This window comes from Cotesia glomerata, linkage group LG1 (genome assembly GCF_020080835.1).
Source record: "Cotesia glomerata isolate CgM1 linkage group LG1, MPM_Cglom_v2.3, whole genome shotgun sequence".
NCBI lineage: Eukaryota > Metazoa > Arthropoda > Insecta > Hymenoptera > Braconidae > Cotesia > Cotesia glomerata.
In genome coordinates this window covers 12,165,062-12,190,814 of record NC_058158.1, presented here as the reverse complement: position 1 = coordinate 12,190,814, position 25,753 = coordinate 12,165,062, and the positions used below count along the sequence as shown (strand labels likewise).

At 28.8% G+C, this 25,753-nt stretch overlaps 3 protein-coding genes and 1 long non-coding RNA gene across 4 annotated transcripts; 1 reads left to right on the top strand and 3 right to left on the bottom strand.

Moving 5' to 3' along the window:
• Positions 1–84: 84 nt before the first annotated feature.
• On the top strand, positions 85–2,133 carry LOC123258490. The gene is made up of 3 exons (XR_006508080.1): positions 85–367; positions 532–709; positions 771–2,133. It is a non-coding gene; the product is annotated as an uncharacterized LOC123258490 (long non-coding RNA).
• Positions 2,134–2,262: 129 nt separating this feature from the next.
• On the bottom strand, positions 2,263–8,567 carry LOC123258459 (probable RNA-binding protein 19). The gene is made up of 11 exons (XM_044718464.1): positions 8,359–8,567; positions 8,076–8,280; positions 7,688–7,842; positions 6,786–7,215; positions 6,333–6,725; positions 5,452–5,853; positions 3,174–3,684; positions 2,967–3,083; positions 2,780–2,885; positions 2,535–2,658; positions 2,263–2,411 (listed from the first exon to the last, which is right to left on the bottom strand). The coding sequence occupies exons 1-11, from the start codon at positions 8,392–8,394 to the stop codon at positions 2,341–2,343; spliced, it is 2,550 nt and encodes an 849-aa protein (XP_044574399.1). The 5' UTR covers positions 8,395–8,567; the 3' UTR covers positions 2,263–2,340.
• A 311-nt stretch (positions 8,568–8,878) lies between these two features.
• Positions 8,879–10,326, bottom strand: LOC123269728 (40S ribosomal protein S16-like). The gene is made up of 5 exons (XM_044735566.1): positions 10,216–10,326; positions 10,094–10,135; positions 9,616–9,747; positions 9,315–9,429; positions 8,879–9,082 (listed from the first exon to the last, which is right to left on the bottom strand). Exons 1-5 carry the CDS (start codon positions 10,234–10,236, stop codon positions 8,937–8,939), a joined length of 456 nt encoding a protein of 151 aa, XP_044591501.1. The 5' UTR covers positions 10,237–10,326; the 3' UTR covers positions 8,879–8,936.
• Positions 10,327–21,725: 11,399 nt separating this feature from the next.
• Positions 21,726–25,458, bottom strand: LOC123269794. Its single transcript, XM_044735642.1, has 3 exons — positions 24,969–25,458; positions 22,949–23,125; positions 21,726–22,082 (listed from the first exon to the last, which is right to left on the bottom strand). The coding sequence occupies exons 1-3, from the start codon at positions 25,137–25,139 to the stop codon at positions 22,005–22,007; spliced, it is 426 nt and encodes a 141-aa protein (XP_044591577.1). The 5' UTR covers positions 25,140–25,458; the 3' UTR covers positions 21,726–22,004.
• Positions 25,459–25,753: the final 295 nt, after the last annotated feature.

Sequence of the window (25,753 nt, the reverse complement as noted above, 5' to 3'; positions counted from 1 at the left end):
AGTGGGAGAATCGTGCCCAATTCAATTTTTTTTTTTTTCCGATATATCTAGAAAAATAATACTTACAATAACTATTATTTGTGATTAATACAAAGCTGTAGGATGCAATGCATGAATAACTGAGTCTTATCTATACGTAGTACTAGCCGGGAGTTTCGACGTTCCATTGCACCGGTCCAAGTGGCGGGGGAGTGAAAGGAAAACATTTCTTCTCTCAGTACTTTACTTGCGATGTTATTTAGAAACTGCTTATGCATATAATACATGCAAGTATAACGCTGTCATATGCACCATATCAGAGATTGGATTCTGCTTGTGCACAAGTGTAACTTGGTAACATTGCTACTAGTAGGAAACATAATTTATAGTAAGTATGTATATTTTTATCTAAACATCACTTATGTATTAATTAGCTATTTAAATAATTAGTTACTGATGTTGATGTAATTAGCGGTTTATTTTAGCAGAAGTAATATTATCCTACCTTATTTACACTTTCGGAAAGTTAATAAACATTTTATCGAACCCTAGATACATGATGGCATTATCACGAGCTGGTTTGCCTCGAGGTCTTGTTCGAGGAGACATTTATGAGAGAGATAGACAAATGGCAGAAGCATCCAAGGAAAAGTTTCAATACGTGATCAGAAGTTTAAGAAGTTGACGCGCGGTCAAACCTGAAAGCTGCCAAAAATACAAAAGACCTGTGGTTTGTAAACAGATAAATAGTTTTATTGTGTATTTGCATATTAATGACGGTATATTTTTAGAATTGGCTTCGAGAAGAACCAAGTTGGGGTTTATTGTGGCTTTTTTACTCTTATTGGTGGTTTTGGTAGAAAACAACAGGAATGATTTTATGTAAATTTACTCACTTATATTTTTAGATTTGAAACTAAGGTATGTTTAATTAATGAGATGAAAGAAATTCCGATGCAATGAAATCGAAAAATATATCGGGGAAAATGGTTAGCTGATTACTTTCTAACATTTTCGATTATTTGGGTCTAATCTTCTGCCATATAAATGCGTGCTTTACTAGAGATCCTTAAAATTATCTTAATGTGGTGATACGCGTAAATAATCTCCGCGACAAAATAAATAAATTTCAATTTTAATATCCTAAAAATAAAAGTATTTTTTTTTCTATGTTTTGTCCGGAGATGTTTACGCGTGTCACCATTAAGCATAACGCTGGTATTTGCAATACAACAATACATTTAAATCTCTAGCTATTATACAGAATAAACTTATCAATAAAATAGTGAATAAGGAAAAGCAAAAAGCTGCACTTGACATTCAAAAATTTTTATTATTTATTCACTATTGTTGTACTATAATGAATGTAAGTTAAAATATGAGATAATTTCTGTAAATATTAGATACAGATCTATTTCTTTACTTAAGTGCAAGTTTTATGACTGCTGAATATTTAAAAAAGAGGAAAACAGAATTTTTCGATCGTAAAGCATATTCTAATGCTTTGCATTAAGAATCGTGCATTATGCTACTGGGTAGTTTTTGAAGTGTTTAGTTGAGAATAAAAAGTCAATTAAGAATAAATTAGCAAAACTGGTAATAAAATCTTGGAGTTAAATCTCGACAAGACAGATATAACATAGTATTGTATGATATATCTGTATCTTTATCTAGTTTGATAAATAATCTTTAAAATAAAAAAAGGCCAGTCGACAGCCGAATTGGAAGTAAATTTCTTAAAATTACTAAAAACTTGAAGAATCGTAAAATTTCATCACTAGTCACAGATATGTGGGAAATTTTCGGTCTAAGAGAATAAAGTGACATAAAAATTGAAACTTATTTATGAGCTTTTAAATGAAATTTTGCATTTTCAAAAGTTATTTCAAAAAGAACTTATAGAACGGTAATTTTTTTCTATTTTTGCAAATTTTTAATTGTTGTCATTTCTGAACTAATTGACCGATTCGGCACGTCGAACTTGACCCTGTGAATCGTCGAAAGAATAACTAACTCGAATAAACTTTTGAACTATATGTATTTTCTGAATCAGTTTGAAGAGTTCCGTCATAAGGACAAATGTAATGATTAGATTTCTATGAAATCTACTTATAAATTTATCCTCGCATTACTTTTCGTAAAGTACTCAACGAATTCGACTCATCTGTGATTTTCATCTTCTTAAGTAAGTAAATGAATATTTTTGACATATTCACGAAAGATAAAAAAATTAGAGAAAAAAAGAAAACTTTTTTAGACGAAATGACAAATGTCGTAGATATATAAATTAAAAACAAAGAAAGGACTTTATTGTGTATAAATTGTTTCTTATTTACATATTAATATGGATATCTTATATTTTTAAGATTCAGCTTCAAGACCCAGTGATTCAGGATCGACAGTAGCTTTTTTACTTTTCTTGACGCTTGTTTCTGTAAAAAATAAGAAGAAATATATAATTTAAATACTTATTTGCATAGAGAATCACAATTTATTATACAATAATAGTATAATTCAATAAAAAGAAATTCCAATGAATTGAAATCGAAAAATACCTGGGTGAAAATGCTTAGCGGTTCGCTTTCTAATAGTGTCGATATCTTCGTCAGTTTGGGCCCATTCCAGCGCTAATCTTCTGCCATACAAATGAGTACTCTGACAGAGCGCCTTGAAAGCTTTCTGAAATAAATATTAATAAAAGACATTACCAATCGATACAAATGTTGACACTGTGATAAGTATTGCTGCAAGTCGTTGACTATTAAAAAGTGTTTAAATCTAAATGATGTTTATATTTTACCTTGGCATCACTTTTTGTGTAATACTCAACGAAACCAAATCCTCGGTGATTCCCATCTCCTACCATCTTCTTGGGCAAACGAACAGCTTTCAATTCTCCAAACGCTCTGAAATAAATGTCCATCAATTACCCAACTCGAATATCAATCAGATATTTAAATAACTATTTTTTATCCACTTAAACTTACTTGAATAATTCTGTAATTTCGTTTACATTCGCTTGGAAAGGAATGTTTCTTATAAGAATTTTAGTTCCCGTTGCTTCTGTCACTTTTGACACTTTTCTCGTCGTCTTTACGTCCGTTCTGTTGATCAAAAAATTTTAATTAATACTTTTCTTTTAAACTAATCATCCTTCTAGTGAAAATCATTTAAAATTTCAAACAAATACGTACTCTAATGTTCTTTGTGAGCGTTTCAACTCCAACGTCTTGCCTTCTAATAAGGTCATCTGCAATTCTTTCAAAGCCCGATCTGCGTCGGCTTTGTATTTGTATCTCACAAATCCGTAGCCCATCGAAAGTTTCTCTCCCGGGTTTTTCGGGTCTTTTTTCGTGGCAACTGTTGCGTAGTGTATTCTACCACATTTGCTGAAGTATTCTTTCAACTGACCATCCGTCGTTGAGAAATTCAAATTCTTAACAAAAATGGTAGTGTCCGGTTCGACTTCTTCTTCTTCTTCTTCATTATCTTCATGTTCATTTTCAACAGGTTTGATTTTTTCAACCTGTTCTTTGTCTTCGGTTTTATCGACAGACAATTTATTGCCTGGAATTGATTTTGCTGCCGGATTTAAACTGTTGTCTGGCGCCCACTCCAAATATAGTGGCAAGTGTTTAAATTTAGTGTAAGCCAATTTCTTAAACGCCGCTCGGGCTTCTGACGGCTCAACGTACTCTACTAGAGCTAAAAACAAAATTATTAACGTGTCATCTAAATCTGATCAAGTTTTAATAAAAAAATAAATCTATATTATTAAGAGAATAAGAAAAATTTTGTGGCCAGTGTATTTATATGATAAAATGGTTTTTTTATGGTTAAATTTGGTATCATTAGATAGGTCTTGACCTGGAGTTGTGCCTTTTCAAGGTTTCATATCATTCTCACCAATAATCAATTTATGATGATAAGTATTTAGGCTGCATTCGAAAATGCTCTATCTCTAGATACATGATTAAAAAATGACCTTTTATCTTGTGAAATATTTACATTTTTAAAGATATAAGCTCATCCCGATGTTACACTCATCGAGAGCTTTCATTTAAGTACCCACATTAACTTTTCATATATTTATATATATTATATCTATACTAATAAATGGCGAGTCGGTTTTTTTGTCCGGTTATACTGCGAAAACTATTGAACCGATCGGAATAATACTTATACCATAAGATGCAGCGTGTTTCGGAGAAGGTTTTAGTATATGATATGTTGGTGATTACTTGTCTGGAACCTATATTTTTTTGACTTAGAAATAATGAATTTTATTGTAACTAAATTTATTATATTCGATTGTTATTTGTTTAAAATAAATTTTTTAATTCTATTGGTTATGTTTATATACTAGGCAGATTTCTTCACTTATGAGACCTGCAATTTCTTTAACGGTAACTTTCAATGCTCATTACAAATTTTTTTTTATATCAATTATTATTCATTTTTGTAAGAAAGACACGGGAATGTTATAGTGATTGGACATTGAAAGTTACAATGAGTATTAGCTAGAATAATTATATGGATAAAAGGTGCATATCAATTTGATAGAATTTGGAATCTGTGCAAGTGAAAATAATACTCTAATTAAATTTCAAGTCTAGATCTAAAAATGCAATTCTATAAAGCGCCCAGCGGAGCGGGCGAGTAACAGCTAGTATATGCATATATGAAAAATATATCAAAATGCATGTGGGTACTCAAATGAAAGCTCTTGATGAGTGTAACATCCAGATGAGCTTATATCTTTAAAAATGTCAATAGTTGAGAAATTACAGTGCAATTTAACATAATTAAGAAATGAGCTTGTATCTTGTAAACTATTGACATTTTTAAAGATATAAGCTCATCCCATGAGTACCACACTCATCAAGACCTTTATTTGAGAGTACCCATATATATATATATATATATATATATATATATATATATATATATATATATATATATATATATATATATGAAAAATATATCAAAATGCATGTGGGTACTCAAATAAAAGCTCTTGATGAGTGTAACATCAGGATGAGCTTATATCTTTAAAAATGTCAATAGTTGAGAAATTACAGTGCAATTTAACATAATTAAGAAATGAGCTTGTATCTTGTAAACTATTGACATTTTTAAAGATATAAGCTCATCCCGATGTTACACTCATCAAGACCTTACATTTGAGTACCCACATCAATTTTTCATATATTTTATATATTTATATATATATTAAATATTTATATATGAAAAATATATCAAAATGCATGAGGGTACTCAAATAAAAGCTCTTGATGAGTGTAACATCGGGATGAGCTTATATCTTTAAAAACCTCAATAGTTAAAAAGGTACAGTGCAATTTAACAAAAATCATTATTTGATAAAGCAAAATTTTATTTATTTATAGTTCAAAAGTCCCGGCAGTCACATAGTGACTGCAAGGTTGCTAGTTAATATTATTTTTATCTTACCCGTGATTCCAGAAGGCGGCATCACAATCCTACCGATCACACCGTGCTTAGCAAAAGTTTCTCTCAGTTCCTGAACAGTAGTCATGGCGGGCAAATTTTTAACCAGAATAATAGTCGTGGATCGCTTATCCGGTGGTTGATTGAATGCTTCGAGTCTTACGCCGTTTTCCTCCAAGAATTTTCTCGTCTCTTCCACCAGCTGGGTTTCTCCCAAGGCGAGTCTCACAGCGACACTTGTTCCTTTTCCTCCATCTTCAAGGACTTTTTCTTTGGTGGTATTGTAAGTAGATGCTATCGCATCCGCAACAGCATTCTGCCCGAGGAATAATGTATTCCAATTATGACTTGAGTTCGCCGTTCCTTTTTTCTTAAGTTCTTTCTTTTCTTTATAACTCAAGCCCTCTATTAAAATTTATTTAAATTAAATAAATCATAAATAAAGCACACAATAAATTATAAAAACTTTTTCCTAACAGACTTATCTTTAAAATCACGCGTAGTTTTCTGTTGTCAATAAAGTTTATACTTTTTTTTTCACTAAAAAAATCTCTACCTTTACTTTTTATAATTTAGTAACTTTTTAATAATTAAACTTTCAATCGTTTTATTTAAAAAAAACTTTTATCTAAATCACATGTGGATATATTATTATTTATGATACATATTATTATGACTGGAAAAATATAACTAATTTTAAAAGTATTCTTATAAAGCTAATCAAAAAAAAAAAATTAATAAAATTTCTAGTCAATATTTTTCTTAGTTTCAATTTTAACAGATAAATTAAAACTGAATATGAATAAAAATTCGTAGTACCCCCATTGACTTTACGCGTAATTTATCAGCTAAAACAATTATAAAAAATTAAAAAAAAATGTAACCTTTTTCGGATTCCGACACAACCGCTTTGGCGGGCAAGATATGTAACATCCTGCCATTCAACGACTGACCGTCCAGTTCATTATAGGCTGTGATAGCATGTTCCGGCATCATGAAGGTAATTGTACCAAAACCTTTGGATTTTCTAGTATCTTTATCGATAGGCACATTTACTTCAGTCAAAGGTCCGTACTTTTCGAACAAATTTCTCAAGTCGTCCTCTGTAGTAACATAAGCCAGATTTCTAACAAAAATCCTCCCCGATTCGGCGATTGGCTCTTCATTCTTCAAAGCTTCTTCTTGCTTCTTCCATTTTGAGTTTACATTATCATTTTCCTCGGTCACAGCCCCATCATTCTGCTTCTCGTATTTTCTCACGTACAGCTTCTTGCCCTCTAAAAAAATTTTTTACAAAACTATTTTTATTTAAAAAATATAATTAGAAATTTATTCACCATAAATACAGCGGTCCTTTTTGAGCGCTTTGTTCATCTGAGTTTCGGTTTTGAATCCTGCGTACGCAAAGCCCCTGATCTTCTGCGACACTCTTATAGATTTCGGTACCAGCGGATGGAAAAAAAGCTTTATGTCTTTTTTCTTATGATAGCCATTTAGACCTTTTATTTTTACAGTGAAAAGTTCTTTCTTTTTTTTTGGCTCCGTCTTTTTCTTCTCGAATTTCTTTGCTATTTCATTGACGTCTAATTCTTTGCTGGTATCTTCAACTCCTGAGTCATTTTCAGAACCACCATCAGTTTTTTTTTCTTCACCATCTTCAGCGCCTAAATCATTTTTCCAGGATTCTTTGTGATCTACTTTTGATTCTTTCGTGGGAAAAACTTGATGGGCTTCTAGAAAGTCGCTGAATAATGGATCGTCTTTATGCTAAAATTAAATACCGTAAGTTAACAAGTTAAAATACAAAATATAATACATTTAAAAAAGAAGTAATAAAAATGTTGAGTGACTTTTAAAAGATTAATTTTTGTGTTAAAATATTACATATATCAAGTCAAATAAACTATCAATTAGTGATTATCAATTAAGAATTACTAAAAATTTTTTCTTTTTGTTTTTTTCTTCTCTCAAATCTCTCAAAACATTAACATTCTACATTCTAAATCTCTTAAACATTCTTCACATGAAAATGTAACATATTGTTGTAAATTTGCGAAGACATTTCTTTACAAATAAAATAAATAAATAAATAAAATTGTATTCAAGCAAATTTTTACACTTATATTATAATTAATATTAATATTATTATTATTATTAAAATATTGTAAATCGCAGATAGCGTTAAATAATAATTAAATAAATAAATAAAAAAAAACGACTTAAAAAAATGTAAAGTTACCTGCTCTAATAATTTTTCTATTTCTTCATTCTTTTTATTTTTTTTCTTCTTTTCTGGCTTAGGCTCTGGATCTTTCTCAACTTCTACCTTTTTTTTATGTTTCACTAAACTATCTGGAGCATACTTACTCCAAGCTTTAGGTTTGGAAGGATCTCCTATAAATTAAACAAAATAAATACCATCACTAATTTAAATAATGAATAAATAATAGTGTAATTACTCATGTAAAAAACAAAAATTTTTTATCAATTATACAATGAAATTAAAATTGAAAAAACTGATCGTGATATTGAGACATTTAATAATTTATAGTTTTAAAAAAAAATTATAAAAACATAAATTCAAAAAATTGCACAGTAAATTTTTTAAAATAAAAAAAAATAAATACCGAGAGCAGCACAGACTTGCACATTAATTTTGGACGTATCAATGTACGTGTCATTTAAGGATTTTAATGCTCTCTGAGCATCATCCTCAGTTTTGAATCCAACAAATCCGAATTTACGAAATTTGCCCTCCTTAGTATATTTTAATTGTACATCTGTCACAACACCATGTGCTGCAAATACTTCTTGGAATCTTTTTTGTGTGATCTAGAATTTAATAAATAAACCATTACAGCAACAAAGAATATTGAATGATAATAAATAAATAAATAACTAAGTACTTACAGTTGTGGGTAAATTTTTAACTATCAAGCGCGACATGATACTTTTTTATTAAAATAAATGTCAGAATATTTAATGACACTTATAGTACAATATAAATAATTTGTAAAATATCAATAAATAACTATTTTACATAGTTAAAAGTTAACTGTTTAAGTAAGGTTAAGTTTAAATACCCACACCACGTGCGCTCAATATTTATGTCAGGCTTACTAGCTAAGATATCAATAAAATTACTCTGACTTTTGTGAGATGGCGATACTGGTATATATGTCGGTAAGATTGAATTCTATAATAGATCATTTAATGAAAAATTTAATAAAATTAATAATTTAAATCTTCTCAATCAAAAGTCTTATAATAATTAGGAAAAGTTAAAGTTTAGAAATAAAAAAAAAATAAGTAAAATTTCGTTCCTTAAAAGGACATTTTAAAAATAAAACTATTTCTACTTTTAATTGATAAATACTACCATGAAATATTAAAATTCTTAATAAAATAATTAAATTAAAAAAAAAAAAAATAGTTTATCTCTCCGTTATTTTATTTTTACATATAAGTATATTGTATAATAATAAAGCTTAACGGTAAGACTTTTGGTAACGTGCTCTGGCACCTGGACCACCGAATTTCTTGGGCTCGCAGCGTCTGGGGTCAGCAACAAGTAATGTACGGTCGTACTGGATAAGCATCTCCTTTATCTCCTTTTTACTTGCTTCGTCGACATCTAAACAAACAAATAATTCATTAAATTAATAATTAACATAAAAAAAATTAAATTATGAAAAGTTCAATCTTTTTAAAATATTAATTTTTTTTTAATACTTAATTATCTGTCATAAAATTAAATTTTTATAATTCTGATTTATCATAATTTTTAATAAGATTGTAAAGTAAATATATTTTATTAGAAAGTTTAACTGCAACAGAGACATTAATTGATTGATAATGAAACTTACATTTTTGGTAGTAAGCAACAAGTGCTTTAGCGATAGCTTGTCTGATGGCATAAATCTGTGCAATGTGACCACCACCGTTTACACGTACACGCATGTCAACGCCTGCGAACTTTTCCTATTAAAAAATCGATTCATTAGTTTATTTCCTTATTCATTTATCAATAATATAATTGGTAGAAAAATATATCATATTTTTTCAATTATTGAAAATAATAATTTTTTTAAATGGTAAAAAATGAAAATGGAAACAAATGATTTTTGTTTTATAAAAAATTTAAAAGGTGATATTGACAAACAATACCTTGCCAAGAATGAGGATTGGTTCTTGCAATTTATATTGAAGTGCAGCTGGCTCAACATTCTCCAACGGTCTGCCATTAACGCGGATAAGACCTTTACCACGTTTGCAGTAGGCTACGGCCGTTGCAGTTTTCTGAAAGAAAAAATAATAAATTAGTAAAACTAAATTTAAAAAAAAAAAAAAAAAAACAATGATTAATAATTAATAATTTTACAATAAAGTTATGTAAATTATTAAACTTAAAATTTATATTTATTGAAATGAAAAATAAAATTGTAGGTTATGTTAAACATATGATTTTGATTATCGAAAAATAAATATAGAAATTTACCAGTGAATTTTTTCAAAGTCTATATTTAAATAATAAAAGTTTTTTAGCATAATAATAAAAATAATTTATTAAGAGAAATAAAAAAATTGACAGATGTCTGTAGTTTTCAAATTATGACAAAAATTTTAATAAAAAAATAAAAATTACCTTGCGACCAAAAACTTGAACCGATGGGATTACTATCTTGGGCTGTAAAAATAAATATTTATTATTATTTAATAAATTAATCAATATATATCGTTTAAAAACAATATAAAATTTAGTTTAACCTTCTGCATTTTTGTTGCCATGATGAAAAGAAAAGGTTGAAAATCAAAGACAGCGTGGTCCCATTAAACTCCTGCTGGTGCTGCTCTCTTAACTATCAAGTTGAAATTAAAATGGCTGATGGAAACGAGGCAAAATGGTTGTTACGTAATTTTTGGACTCTGATAGTCTTTTAAACTTTAAATAATTTACAGATAATTATTTATTAATCATCAACCGATGGTTTAAGATTTATTAATATAAGATAAATTGTTAGTAAATAAGGGTGGGTAGGGCACGATGACCCCCTTAAGAAGGGTTTACATTTTTTCTCTCTCTCGCCCTCTATTGGACAAACGAAAGTATCTCTGTCATACTTGTACAACAAATGGAATCTTAAAACGCATTTTATGCATAAATTAATGAAAATTTTCCAAAAAAGCGCTTCGCTCTTCGATAGATAATTTAATTATCTATCGAAGAGCGAAGCGTTTTTTTTCGAAATTTTATCACATACATGAGAAAAACACGTTTGAAAATCAACTATAAACCGCTCTTAAGCTGGTTATTTCTTTTTGAGGCTTTTAACCATCAAATTCGTTTATTTTCTTTCTATTTCGAATAAATCAGTCGAAATTTTGCAAAAAAACGAAAAAAAATTTTTTTTTCTGGGGCATGACGACCCCATCCCAAAAAAGCATATAAAAAAATTTTTTTTTATTGAAGCCATTACCATCAAAATCTAGAGATTCTCCTCCCAGAAAACGTCGTTGAGGAAAAACCACGATTCTTACGAGTCTTGGGTATCGCCAAGAACTCAAAGAAAAAAAAGATTAAACTGAAGCAAAAAAAGGACTTCAGTTAAGGTAGTACTACCGGTTTTAGAATTGACGTTCAGAATTTAATGAAATTTGGCATATTGGTACTTTATAATATCATAATTAAGCAGTAAAATTTTTGAAAGTCTAGCAAGTCCTGAAAAAAAGATATTAATATCTACATATTTTTTCTTTTTTACCATTGATCCTTATGGAGAATCACAGACTTTATTTTATTTCACAAAACTGGATGTTCAGATTCTTATAAAAATCAAGACAACGAGAGAAAATAACATCTAGAACATATTTAATAACAATCAGTATGGTTTCCAAGAATATGAGAATATTTATTAATAAAAAACATTCAAAATTTATCTCTGTCTCTCTTTCTCCAACGTGATTCAGTATAGGGAAATCGACTACGTTAATCAAATAAGGTTAGGTTTTGGGATTTGACTCTTGTGGTAACGGTAGCACTACCTTAAAAAAAAAAAAAAAATAATAATAATAATATCAAAACCAAAAAATTGAAAAAAAAATGTTTAAAATATAAAAATGATGATTACCATTGTTTTTATTGTAATGGAGTTTATTACTCAGAATCCACAGAATCATGGATTCAATGAGAAAATTGCAATAAATGATCTCATAATGACTCTTGCGCAGGTATATTAACGAAGATTATTCCGACGAATATGTCTGTGATCATTGCGAACAATCGTATATCGACGTTCTAATTAGCAAATTGTCTAACTCCATTTTAAAGAATCTTCGATTTGTACGAAAAAATAATCAGTTCTACATTTATTATCTCTTTAAAAAACAATTTAATAATTGCTAATGAGACTGTCGACATTAAATTATCTGGATGCAAAATACAGAGAGGTTATTTAGCAATTTATTGGTTACATATTAGTTGAAATCACACGTAGAATCTTCAGATTGAGCTTTTAAAACACGTAATATATTGAATCACATTTTTTTTCCTATATTTTTATCAAGTCCTCGATTTTTACAAAACGGGGTAAAACCAATAACTTCCCGATTTTCTTAGCGGGAAGTTAAAAAATTTTTACCTAATTTTTGAAAGGGGCTCAAAAAGAGGGTAGCTGCGTGCCCCAGTCTCCCCTATTGATTATTATAAAAAATAATCATCAGTGAAAAAATTTCTTATGTTTTGTTTATTTATTTTTAAAGGAATTTATTTTTCTAGAAATTTCTTGTTCTGCTTTGAAAATCTAAACTTAAAAAGATTTCTCACGTGGCAAAATATTTGGCGGCCCTGAAAAGGGCAATTTTGTATATTTCAAAATAAATTTATCTCACCCACAGACGAGGAAGTCTCGTCTCCAGGTGAGTACAGTGAACTGGATTATAAACGAATGGTCTTCTGAAACAAAGTCAGAATTTTAATATTCTTCGAATATGTCTCTTCTTATGTTCTTGACATGAAAATTGGTCGTAGAAAACCTTAGTGCAACACCCAAATTCACACGATTTCCGATGCCCTCGCTTCGATTTAGAAGGTCTTTCTCTAAATCCATGGCTACTTCAGCATCCTCGGATGGCGGTGTCGGTAGGAGACCAAAAATCCTTACGAACTCGTCAGCGTTCATGACTAGATGGTGCGTAGTACTTAAAGTTATGTATAAACTTGAATAAACCTTCCGTTTTAAAAAATTTGCGGCCTTGAAAAAGGCCATTTGAATTATATTATATATTAAATTAGAACCACTGGTTCACTCTTCCGAGGACTCCATTTGATCCGTTATCAACTTTGAGAGGGCGTCTTGGATGATCGCAAGTTCCGCAGGTGACAATAGCAATACTATTTTCTTGAGATCTTTCAACGTAAGATCGTCTTTTAGAGCTGGGTTGTTCCGTTTCACCAGGTATTTTCTTACTGCAGCTGACGTCATTCTTGATTTGTGGTGGCGTAGTATGTGTTGATAGAAACCGAAAAATTGAAATTAGCAAAATTTTGAGTAGGGATATCAACTTGCGCGGACCATGAAGAAAGACTGCCAAAAATTTGTAGTCGTACTGAAAAAAAAGTTTTCTGCTCGGCTCCATCTACTGTATTGCAACGAGTGTATCGTTATATACGGGTACAATCCGTATAGCTACGAGTAGCAGACTGCATAGCGACCGTCACGGTTCATTCGGGTGCCATTCACGATACTATTGCTACCGTTAGTATAAAGTTTTCGTAACCTAACTCTCCTTTAGATAGCACCGTGTGTGTCGTGACAGTAGCAATGTTTCACGCAATTTTTAAAAATTTTAACGGCTCAACGGGCTAATTAATGTTTAGATTCAGATTCAGTGAATTGAGATACCTGAAAATTGTACTTGATCTGGGCCCACAAAAATTTTTTCATCACTGTGATTGCAGTTTTTCGCAATTTTTTGCCTTTTCTATGGATTTTTTATATTTTATTCAAATCTGGTAAACAATTTTTTCATAATACATATTTTTTAAACATACTCAGGTTTGTTAGAAGCCGCAACTGAGCTCAGCTTAAAAGTTTTCCTTAATTATATACTCGGTAAAATTGTCTGTTTATGAAGGGGTTCATATTGATGAACTTATCACGTTTCTGAAACTATTCTGAGCGTAAAACTATCCTAAGATAAAGTTAATAAAATCTATAGGAGTTCCAAAAGTAATCGAATTTTCCTGTTCTGACTCTTTGAAACACCTCTATCTGGCTCAGCTTACTCGACTACCCCTCAAAACAAAAATTTACAAAAAAATTCGTAAAGAAATGCTCAAAAGCTCTATTTGAAGATGATCCTTATGCCAAGAATAATTAAGTGTTCAAGACCGAAAATTTATTTATTTTATTTGTTTTTACAATCAAATGAGGATCATGAATCGTTCTCTTTTGGATTTTTCAAACTTTTCTTTGTATTCACCGGTAAGACGGGCAACACAATTGGTCCGCAAAAATTCATATCTCATAAAATTCTTTTAATCTATCATAAAGTAAAATATCTACATTAATTGTATAGATAAATTATTTATTAGTAAATACTTTCTTCAATATTATAGATATTTTAATTTTCATATCAAAAAAAGTTTATAGATTTTTTCGGGTGATGTGAAAAAATAAAAAAAAAAACATATGTATTTTTATAGTAAAATATAATTATATTGAATGCTTCAACTGATTATTATTACGAATAAAACATAATACAGGTATTGTCATATTAATAATCACATAAAAACAAACTCATACAGGAATTTCAAAGTAGTGATGTTAAAAATTTACTTTTAAATGCTATTTTATTTAGTTCAGTGTTTTTTCTAAAAATAATCACTAACAAAAATAATTTCATCTCCATCGCATCCATCCAGTATATTTTTCAATATCAAACAAATAAATTAATTGATTAAATATATACTTTCATTTTTCTAATTAATTTTTATACAAACAAAATTACTATAAAATATTCTAACTTTAATTTTGAGACAGACATGTACAAATTTTATAAACAACTTAAACAAACTAATCAACGGTCACAAAGTTTTTGTACAGTGGAGAACTTATTAATTTAAGTGTGATTTTTAAAAAGTGCAAATTTCAAAGATTGAGAAATGAGAGCGTCGAAAATGTGCAGACTTTTTCAAAAGATGGTCAATAAAAGAATGTTTATATATATACGCATATAATTAGATACATTGTCGCAGATTTGTCAGTTTTCAGTTTTTGTTTCATTAGAAGCATGTTACTGCATTGAAATAACATTTCCAGTAAACGATTCCATTGATCCGCCCTCGTCGTTGTAGATCCATCTAAAACAAAAATATTTTTTGTTATTTATTTATTATTGTCATCATTCATACATTTTTTTTTGTTTTAGAGATAGTCAATAATTTTTTTGTTCATCATCAAAAATTTTAAATCGTTCGAATTATTTTCATGCACTGATAAAAAAATTAATTTGACTCAAGAGCCAAAATCTTGAACCAAGAATACCATTTTGAAGAAAATGATTTTCATGAGTCACGAGAATAAATTATTGAATCAAGAAATTATTCTTTATTCAAGTAAAATTTTCTTGACTCAAGAAATTATTCTTTATTCAAGTAAAATTTTCTTGACTCAAGAATTTATTCTTTTGACTCAAGAAATCATTTTCTTCAAAATTGTATTCTTGGTTCAAGATTTTGGCTCTTGAGTCAAGTTAATTTTTTTATCAGTGCAAAAAATTTTTTCAATTTTAATTTCATAAATATAAATTTCACACTAAACTCAGAAAAATTATTACTTTTGAAAAAAAAGAGCATTTTTGGTAAAAGAATTTAAATTGGTGGAAATTTTCAATATTTTTTTTTTTAGCTGAAGAAATCACATTTTTCTCGTAGTATTTTTTTTAAATAAAATCCAGTTTATTTCATACAGAAAGAAATAATTTGAAAGAAAGTAAACAAGTATTTCATGAAAGACTTCAATACAAAGTATTTTTAAAAATATTAAAACAAAAATAATTTTTTATTATCAAAAATTTGAAGTCTTGAATGAAATAAATGTCAATTTTTTTTAAATTGTTTTTTTTTTTTTTTTTTTGTGAAAAATGTGATTTCTTCAGCTGATTAAGAAAAACGTTGAAAATTTCCAATAATTTAAATTGTTGTAACAATAGTGCTTTTTTTCTCAATAATAATTTCTTTCAGTGTAGAGCCGCAGGGTAAAATTACATACCTCAGTTTTTCGATTTTCAGACCTATTCTGAAGAAAATAAAAATGTGTTTGCATTGAATTGTAAACATTTTTGTAGTAATATCAAACTTGCAAGCACTTGTAACTTTATAAAAATTTATGACCTTAGACAAATAAAAATAGATTCAATTCAACTCGCTTGAGATTTCCCGTCAACTTATTGAGTTCAATTGCTCCCCTGATTTCTCAAGCAGAAATCAACCTGCGCATTGTACAAATACCAAGTATTTACTTAAGTAATATATGTAGAGTAAACTTACTTTCATATTTTATTACGATTTATAATCATTACTACATTACTTTTAATTTTAGTTTTCGATTCGAGGCAATTAGAGCTTCAATATTTTTTTCTGCTAATAATCATTGGGACTGTTTTACGGGGGCTTTTATTTAGTAGCTCTTAACTTCGGCAATTATCACATAATACCGGGTTTTTAATTAAAATTAAAGCCTGCAATAATATATCGATGATCGGTTTAAACAGTGGGTTTTAATGATCTTTTTCATTCAAATATTTATTGATCTCAGGTTATCCAACTTTTATTACCCAAATTACTGAGTACGTTAATAAGTGCTGTAACGTCGATATATAACTGAGTTCATTTCGAACTTTTTAATTGTATGCAATAGACCGTTAAATTAGTTAATAATTGTTGAAACTTTAAAATTGTTTATTTTATCAGTTTAATATCAATTTATTATAAATTAATTAACAAAAAATGATAACAATAATAACTCGTAAAAATCTGATAAGTTAATATTGATGAAAGTGATTGAACTTTGCAAAACAGGGTTGTGACCTTTTTAAAAAATTTAAGTAACTTTTGGTTGTACATTTTTTAGCCATTATATAATTATTTTATTGCTTCTATTGCTTTAAAAATGGCGTTATAAGTCGTAAAATCCCGTGAAAACTATTTCAGCGTGTCTTAAGAATGACTCGATTTGGCCGAGATTCGAACCCGGATTTTTTGCACAAAGTTCAATCCTCTGTCTATCGGACCCATAACCTTTAGATAAAGAGTTATACAAACTGTTGAGTAATTTTTAACTATTATGCACTGAAAAAAATTTTAAATTTTCTTAGCGGGAAGTTAAAAAGTTAACTTGATTCAAAAGTTAACAATCTTATAACTGAATAAAAAAATTTTTGATCTGAGAAATTTTCCTTGTTTTAAGTAAATATTCCTTGATTCAAGAATTTCTTCATTCGATGCAAGACAATGAAACTCTTAAAAATGATTTTCTTGATTTAAGAGAAAAATTCTTGAACCAAAAAATCATTTTGAAGAGCTTAATCGTCCCAATTTTAGTAAAAAAATTCATTATCTGAAAAATTTTTCTTGATTGGAGTAAATTTACGATTCAAGAATTTTTCGTCTTGATCCAAGATAATGAAACTTGTCAAAATGATTTTCTCTCAAAATGTATGAATTTATCAATTATCAGAAATTTTACCTGGTTGTCTTGATCATCTTCACCGTAATCATAATTAACACCACTCGGATCGTACTGATTACTCAATTTCTCCAGTAATTCATTATTACTCGCCGGAATATATTTCGCGGTACCGGTTGTCATAACAGTAGTCATTAGCAGTGCAATTGAACAAAACTTAATCATCCCCATGCCTGAATATCCGATAAAATCACTTTATAAATACGCTATAAATATCCTGCCCACTGACAGTTGATAATAATTTGCGATGTCACTTCTGATAACAGCACTTACGTATTTCAATATTCGGTATTCAGTATCAGAATTTTTTTAGCTCATATACGCAAGTACTTGAAATGCAAAAAATTTAAATTTCACTATTCAATATTTCGCTAAAATTTTTAAAATCTATCTCTATTTTTATCACGTCACCAATAATTTATTTATCGATTTAATAGTTGATCGTATTTTGACCACTATCAGCGTCGTTGAGATTTAAAATGACGCGTGAGGTAAAAAACCGCCAAGTTATATACTTCGCACTCCTATACACTCTCTGTGAAAGCTCGCGCAAGCGCTTCATTTTTCATTAGTTACTACAACATTTTTTTTCTTATTTTATTATTTATTAACATTATTGTTCGTTTTTTTTAAATTTCATTTTTATTATCAACATTAATATAAGAACTCTATTTGAAGCATAGGCGAATGATTTTTTTCCGAATTAATTGAACCATGCACAGAGAAAACGAGTTTCGGGAATGTATTCAAATTTATTACATTTTTGATCAAATATACTGCATAATTAATTTCTTTTTATTATAAAAAGCTTATCAAGAATATACCATCTAATATATTACTTAAAAAAAATTTAGCCTTTTACGAAAAAAAAAAAAAGAGAAAAGTCTCTTTATTTTTCGATTAATATTTATCGATAGTAATAAAAAAATGAATCATTTTTTTTTAGTTAAGCTTGGTGAAAAATTTTACAACTTTTTGTGAGCATGGAAGTTATAAACAAAGTTAATAAATTCCCCCTGAGTTATCTAATACTCTATAACTGACTGATAGCTTGAACATAAAAATTTTTCTTTATTTTAGCGTATTTTTCATAATGCCACTCTGAAAAATTTTTAGAATATTAAAGAAATCTTGTAATTAAAAACAAAAAAACTACAGAATCTGAATAAAAATGAAGTGTCAATCGTTGAAGGAATTTCTAATTTTTTAAAAGAATAAGAAAATAAATACAATACATTCCTAAAAAAATTACTTTTCCAATTAATAAATTTAAATAAATGTATTCAATAAAAATTAATCTACATTGTCATGAATGTGATTTTAAAATGCATTAATTTTAATCTACTATGATTCTCTTCTTATGATTACGGATTGCAGAAAAATATTCTTTTCATGTCTAAAAAATATTAAAAATTTATGACCTAAAAATATAATTTCAATAACGATTGCTCAAATCACCTAGTAGTGTACTGCAACACTATAACAAGCAGAAGTTATTGAATTACAATTCCATGCTCACTTGGTAACTTAAAAAATGTAAGTATATTTTTATCTATACTAATAAATGGAGCGCCGGTTTTTTTGTCCGGTTATACTGCGAAAACTACTGAACCGATCGGAATAATACTAATACCATAAGATGCAGCGTGTTTCGGAGAAAATTTTAGTATATGATCTATTAGTGATTACTAGGGCTGAGAATTTAGTTTTTTTAAAAGAGAGAGACAGAAGATAGGCGTAGCCAAGCGTTCTGATTGGTCGTAATAAATAAATTGTTTTTTGATTATCGCTATTAAGTTAAGACAGCAGCTTGAATAAAAAATAAAATTTAGATTGCTAATCCAACAGGAAAATATAAAAAATATGTCAAAAAAAAAACAGGTTAGTTTGCAGATGTGAAGGTGCTTGTAAACAAATACAAGTCTGTGCTGCTCAGATAAATAAAGAAGAGAATTTGAAACACCGTGTTGTAACTAAAATGTTTAATGAAATGAATAAAAGTGAACAGTGACAAGCTGGCGATTTCGCTGGAGATCGCGTAAAGGAATTGCTCCCGGTTTCACTGGTAATTTTGCTGGAGATCGCACTGACGGTCTTTTTAAAGGTCTCGCTGGAGGTCACGCTAGAAATCTTGCCGACGGTCTCGCTGGAGATCACGCTGATAGTTTTTCTATAGGTCTCGCTGTCGGTATCACTGAAGGTCGTTTTGCTGGGAGTTGTGCTAATGGTATGGTTGCCAGTCTCGCTAGTAATTTTGCTAGCGATCACAGTGACGGTTTCGCTCGAGATCACGCTGACGGTCTTTCTGGAGGTCTCGCTGGAGATCACGCTGATGGTCTCGCTGGAGGTCGTTTCGCTAGAAGTTGTGCTAATGGTATTGCTGCCAGTCTCGCTGGTAATTTTGCTAGCTAATTTTGCTAAAATTAAAAAATTAAAAAATCCAAGTAACCGATATGATTGTTTATGATTTTCGGAAATTAAAAAAAATTTTGTTACAAATTTAAAAATTAAAAAAAAGTTTGGAACGTATTTAGTGTGCGCGGTTACAAAATTTAAAAAAATTGAAATACACAATGACGCACACCAAGTACGTTCCAAAATTTTTTTCTTAATTTTTAAATTTATAACAAAATTTTTTTTAATTTCCGAAAATCATAAACAATCATATCGGTTACTTGGATTTTTTAATTTTTTAATTTTATATATTTTTGTAAAGAAAAAAACAAATTTTTTTTTCTTAATAGTCTTATGAACGTGGACTTGGTGCGATTTTTTTACAGTGAAAATGTTTTTGTTCGGATTATATATTAAATTAGAACCACTGGTTCACTCTTCCGAAGACTCCATTTGATCCGTTATCAACTTTGAGAGGGCGTCTTGGATGATCGCAAGTTCCGCAGGTGACAATAGCGATACTATTTTCTTGAGATCTTTCAACGTAAGATCGTCTTTTAGAGCTTGGTTGTCCCGTTTCACCAGGTATTTTCTTACTGCAGCTGACGTCATTCTTGATTTGTGGTGGCGTAGTATGTGTTGATAGAAACCGAAAAATTGAAATTAGCAAAATTTTGAGTAGGGATATCAACTTGCGCGGACCATGAAGAAAGACTGCCAAAAATTTGTAGTCGTACTGAAAAAAAAGTTTTCTGCTCGGCTCCATCTACTGTATTGCAACGAGTGTATCGTTATATACGGGTACAATCCGTATAGCTACGAGTAGCAGCCTGCATAGCGACCGTCACGGTTCATTCGGGTGCCATTCACGATACTATTGCTACCGTTAGTATAAAGTTTTCGTAACCTAACTCTCCTTTAGATAGCACCGTGTGTGTCGTGACAGTAGCAATGTTTCACGCAATTTTTAAAAATTTTAACGGCTCAACGGGCTAATTAATGTTTAGATTCAGATTCAGTGAATTGAGATACCTGAAAATTGTACTTGATCTGGGCCCACAAAAATTTTTTCATCACTGTGATTGCAGTTTTTCGCAATTTTTTGCCTTTTCTATGGATTTTTTATATTTTACTCAAATCTGGTAAACAATTTTTTCGTAATACCTATTTTTTAAACATACTCAGGTTTGTTAGAAGCCGCAACTGAGGTCAGCTTAAAAGTTTTCCTTAATTATATACTCGGTAAAATTGTCTGTTTATGAAGGGGTTCATATTGATGAACTTATCACGTTTCTGAAACTATTCTGAGCGTAAAACTATCCTAAGATAAAGTTAATAAAATTTATAGGAGTTCCAAAAGTAATCGAATTTTCCTGTTCTGACTCTTTGAAACACCTCTATCTGGCTCAGCTTACTCGACTACCCCTCAAAACAAAAATTTACAAAAAAATTCGTAAAGAAATGCTCAAAAGCTCTATTTGAAGATGATCCTTATGCCAAGAATAATTAAGTGTTCAAGACCGAAAATTTATTTATTTTATTTGTTTTTACAATCAAATGAGGATCATGAATCGTTCTCTTTTGGATTTTTCAAACTTTTCTTTGTATTCACCGGTAAGACGGGCAACACAATTGGTCCGCAAAAATTCATATCTCATAAAATTCTTTTAATCGATCATAAAGTAAAATATCTACATTAATTGTATAGATAAATTATTTATTAGTAAATACTTTCTTCAATATTATAGATATTTTAATTTTCATATCAAAAAAAGTTTATAGATTTTTTCGGGTGATGTGAAAAAATAAAAAAAAAAACATATGTATTTTTATAGTAAAATATAAGTATATTGAATGCTTCAACTGATTATTATTATGAATAAAACATAATACAGGTACTGTCATATTAATAATCACATAAAAACAAACTCGTACAGGAATTTCAAAGTAGTGATGTTAAAAATTTACTTTTAAATGCTATTTTATTTAGTTCAGTGTTTTTTCTAAAAATAATCACTAACAAAAATAATTTCATCTCCATCGCATCCATCCAGTATATTTTTCAATATCAAACAAATAAATTAATTGATTAAATATATACTTTCATTTTTCTAATTAATTTTTATACAAACAAAATTACTATAAAATATTCTAACTTTAATTTTGAGACAGACATGTACAAATTTTATAAACAACTTAAACAAACTAATTAACAGTCACAAAGTTTTTGTACAGTTGAGAACTTATTAATTTAAGTGTGATTTTTAAAAAGTGCAAATTTCGAAGATTGAGAAATGAGAGCGTCGAAAATGTGCAGACTTTGTTCAAAAGATGGACAATAAAAGAATGTTTATATATATACGCATATAATTAGATACATTGTCGCAGATTTGTCAGTTTTCAGTTTTTGTTTCATTAGAAGCATGTTACTGCATTGAAATAACATTTCCAGTAAACGCTTCCATTGATCCGCCCTCGTCGTTGTAGATCCATCTAAAACAAAAATATTTTTTGTTATTTATTTATTATTGTCATCATTCATACATTTTTTTTTGTTTTAGAGATAGTCAATAATTTTTTTGTTCATCATCAAAAATTTTAAATCGTTCGAATTATTTTCATGCACTGATAAAAAAATTAATTTGACTCAAGAGCCAAAATCTTGAACCAAGAATACCATTTTGAAGAAAATGATTTTCATGAGTCAAGAGAATAAATTATTGAATCAAGAAATTATTCTTTATTCAAGTAAAATTTTCTTGACTCAAGAATTTATTCTTTTGACTCAAGAAATCATTTTCTTCAAAATGGTATTCTTGGTTCAAGATTTTGGCTCTTGAGTCAAGTTAATTTTTTTATCAGTGCAAAAAATTTTTTCAATTTTAATTTCAAAAATATAAATTTCACACTAAACTCAGAAAAATTATTACTTTTGAGAAAAAAGAGCATTTTTCGTAAAAGAATTTAAATTGTTGGAAATTTTCTTTTTTTTTTTTAGCTGAAGAAATCACATTTTTCTCGTAGTATTTTTTTTAAATAAAATCCAGTTTATTTCATACAGAAAGAAATAATTTGAAAGAAAGTAAACAAGTATTTCATGAAAGACTTTAATACAAAGTATTTTTAAAAATATTAAAACAAAAATAATTTTTTATTATCAAAAATTTGAAGTCTTGAATGAAATAAATGTCAATTTTTTTTAAATTGTTTTTTTTTTTTTTTTTGTGAAAAATGTGATTTCTTCAGCTGATTAAGAAAAACGTTGAAAATTTCCAATAATTTAAATTGTTGTAAAAATAGTGCTTTTTTTCTCAATAATAATTTCTTTCAGTGTAGAGCCGCAGGGTAAAATTACATACCCCAGTTTTTCGATTTTCAGACCTATTCCTTCTAATCATAAACTTTTGTAGCCGTGGGTCGTTGAGTGCTAGCTCTTTTCTGTCTTGTAACTCGATCGCATTAGAGTCATCTTCCGCATTCTTTTGTAACGTCAGCATTAATTTTTCCAAAAGCAGCGCATCTTTCTTTAGAGCCACCTGCAAACAAAGCCAGTCATAAATCATACCATTATTATATGGATATAGGTATATTATATTACAGAAAATTCATATAAAATAGCGCGGTAACTTCAATTACTTTAAATCGATCAAAATTAATTCAAACTATAAATTGTATTTACTTAGGAGTGACTGAGAAATAAAATAATTAAAGAAGAAAATAAAAATGTGTTTGCATTGAATTGTAAACATTTTTGAAGTAATATCAAACTTGCAAGCACTTGTAACTTTATAAAAATTTATGACCTTAGACAAATAAAAATAGATTCAATTCAACTGGCTTGAGATTTCCCGTCAACTTATTGAGTTCAATTGCTCCCCTGATTTCTCAAGCAGAAATCAACCTGCGCATTGTACAAATACCAAGTATTTACTTAAGTAATATATGTAGAGTACACTTACTTTCATATTTTATTACGATTTATAATCATTACTACATTACTTTTAATTTTAGTTTTCGATTCGAGGCAATTAGAGCTTCAATATTTTTTTCTGCTAATAATCATTGGGACTGTTTTACGGGGGCTTTCATTTAGTAGCTCTTAACTTCGGCAATTATCACATAATACCGGGTTTTTAATTAAAATTAAAGCATGCAATAATATATCGATGATCGGTTTAAACAGTGGGTTTTAATGACCTTTTTCATTCAAATATTTATTGACCTCAGGTAATCCAACTTTTATTACCCAAATTACTGAGTACGTTAATAAGTGCTGTAACGTCGATATATAACTGAGTTCATTTCGAACTTTTTAATTGTACACAATAGACCGTTAAATTAGTTAATAATTGTTGAAGCTTTAAAATTGTTTATTTTATCAGTTTAATATCAATTTATTATAAATTAATTAACAAAAAATGATAACAATAATAACTCGTAAAAATCTGATAAGTTAATATTGATGAAAGTGATTGAACTTTGCAAAACAGGGTTGTGACCTTTTTAAAAAATTTAAGTAACTTTTGGTTGTACATTTTTTAGCCATTATATAATTATTTTATTGCTTCTATTGCTTTAAAAATGGCGTTATAAGTCGTAAAATCCCATGAAAACTATTTCAGCGTGTCTTAAGAATGACTCGATTTGGCAGAGATTCGAACCCGGATTTTTCGCACAAAGTTCAATCCTCTGTCTATCGGACCCATAACCTTTAGATAAAGAGTTATACAAACTGTTGAGTAATTTTTAACTATTATGCACTGAAAAAAATTATCAATTTTCTTAGCGGGAACTTAAAAAGTTAACTTGATTCAAAAGTTAACAATCTTATAACTAAATAAAAAAATTTTTGATCTGAGAAATTTTCCTTGGTTTAAGTAAATATTCCTTGATTCAAGAATTTCTTTATTCGATGCAAGACAATGAAACTCTTAAAAATGATTTTCTTGATTTAAGAGAAAAATTCTTGAACCAAAAAATCATTTTGCTTAATCGTCCCAATTTTAGTAAAAAAATTCATTATCTGAAAAATTTTTCTTGATTGGAGTAAATTTATGATTCAAGAATTTTTCGTCTTGATCCAAGATAATGAAACTTGTCAAAATGATTTTCTTGATTCAAGGATTTTTCTCTTGAATTCAATTTTTTTTCTGTGTGTATTGTTCTGTTGATTCGGTTTTAAAAAATTACTAAATGAAATTAAAATAATCTTCCAATAAATTGTACAGTCAAATATGAATATTAAAGGTCATTATTAATTGATAAAATATACATTTTTGTCATAAAAAAAATCTCCCAAATAAACAAGAAATAAATGTTGTAATATATATATAAATAATCAATAAAATGCATGAATTTATCAATTATCAGAAATTTTACCTGGTTGTCTTGATCATCTTCACCGTAATCATAATTAACACCACTCGGATCGTACTGATTAATCAATTTCTCCAGTAATATATAATTACTCGCCGGAATATATCTCGCGGTGCCGGTTGTCATAACAGTAGTCATTAGCAGTGCAATTGAACAAAACTTAATCATCCCCATGCCTGAATATCCGATAAAATCACTTTATAAATACGCTATAAATATCCTGCCCACTGACAGTTGATAATAATTTGCGATGTCACTTCTGATAACAGCACTTACGTATTTCAATATTCGGTATTCAGTATCAGAATTTTTTTAGCTCATATACGCAAGTACTTGAATTGCAAAAAATTTAAATTTCACTATTCAATATTTCGCTAAAATTTTTAAAATCTATCTCTATTTTTATCACGTCACCAATAATTTATTTATCGATTTAATAGTTGATCGTATTTTGACCACTATCAGCGTCGTTGAGATTTAAAATGACGCGTGAGGTAGAAAACCGCCAAGTTATATACTTCGCACTCCTATACACTCTCTGTGAAAGCTCGCGCAAGCGCTTCATTTTTCATTAGTTACTACAACATTTTTTTTCTTATTTTATTATTTATTAACATTATTGTTCGTTTTTTTTTTTAAATTTCATTTTTATTATCAACATTAATATAAGAACTCTATTTGAAGCATAGGTGAATGATTTTTTTCCGAATTAATTGAACCATGCACAGAGAAAACGAGTTTCGGGAATGTATTCAAATTTATTACATTTTTGATCAAATATACTGAAG

Excerpts from the sequence above, each read along its gene's own strand:
- LOC123258459 (XM_044718464.1), bottom strand. The coding sequence starts at position 8,394 with ATGTCGCGCTTGATAGTTAAAAATTTACCCACAACT. Across the intron at positions 5,854-6,332 it reads TGTGTCGGAATCCGAAAAAG|AGGGCTTGAGTTATAAAGAA; the intron begins GTTACATTTTTT and ends AAATTTTAATAG. Across the intron at positions 2,886-2,966 it reads GAAATTACAGAATTATTCAA|AGCGTTTGGAGAATTGAAAG; the intron begins GTAAGTTTAAGT and ends CATTTATTTCAG.
- LOC123269728 (XM_044735566.1), bottom strand. The coding sequence starts at position 10,236 with ATGGCAACAAAAATGCAGAAG. Across the intron at positions 9,748-10,093 it reads TTCAAGTTTTTGGTCGCAAG|AAAACTGCAACGGCCGTAGC; the intron begins GTAATTTTTATT and ends TTTTTCTTTCAG. Across the intron at positions 9,083-9,314 it reads TGTTGCTTACTACCAAAAAT|ATGTCGACGAAGCAAGTAAA; the intron begins GTAAGTTTCATT and ends TTGTTTGTTTAG.
- LOC123269794 (XM_044735642.1), bottom strand. The coding sequence starts at position 25,139 with ATGGGGATGATTAAGTTTTGTTCAATTGCACTGCTAATGACTACTGTT. Across the intron at positions 23,126-24,968 it reads AAGATGATCAAGACAACCAG|GTGGCTCTAAAGAAAGATGC; the intron begins GTAAAATTTCTG and ends CTTTGTTTGCAG. Across the intron at positions 22,083-22,948 it reads CTGAAAATCGAAAAACTGGG|ATGGATCTACAACGACGAGG; the intron begins GTATGTAATTTT and ends TTTTTGTTTTAG.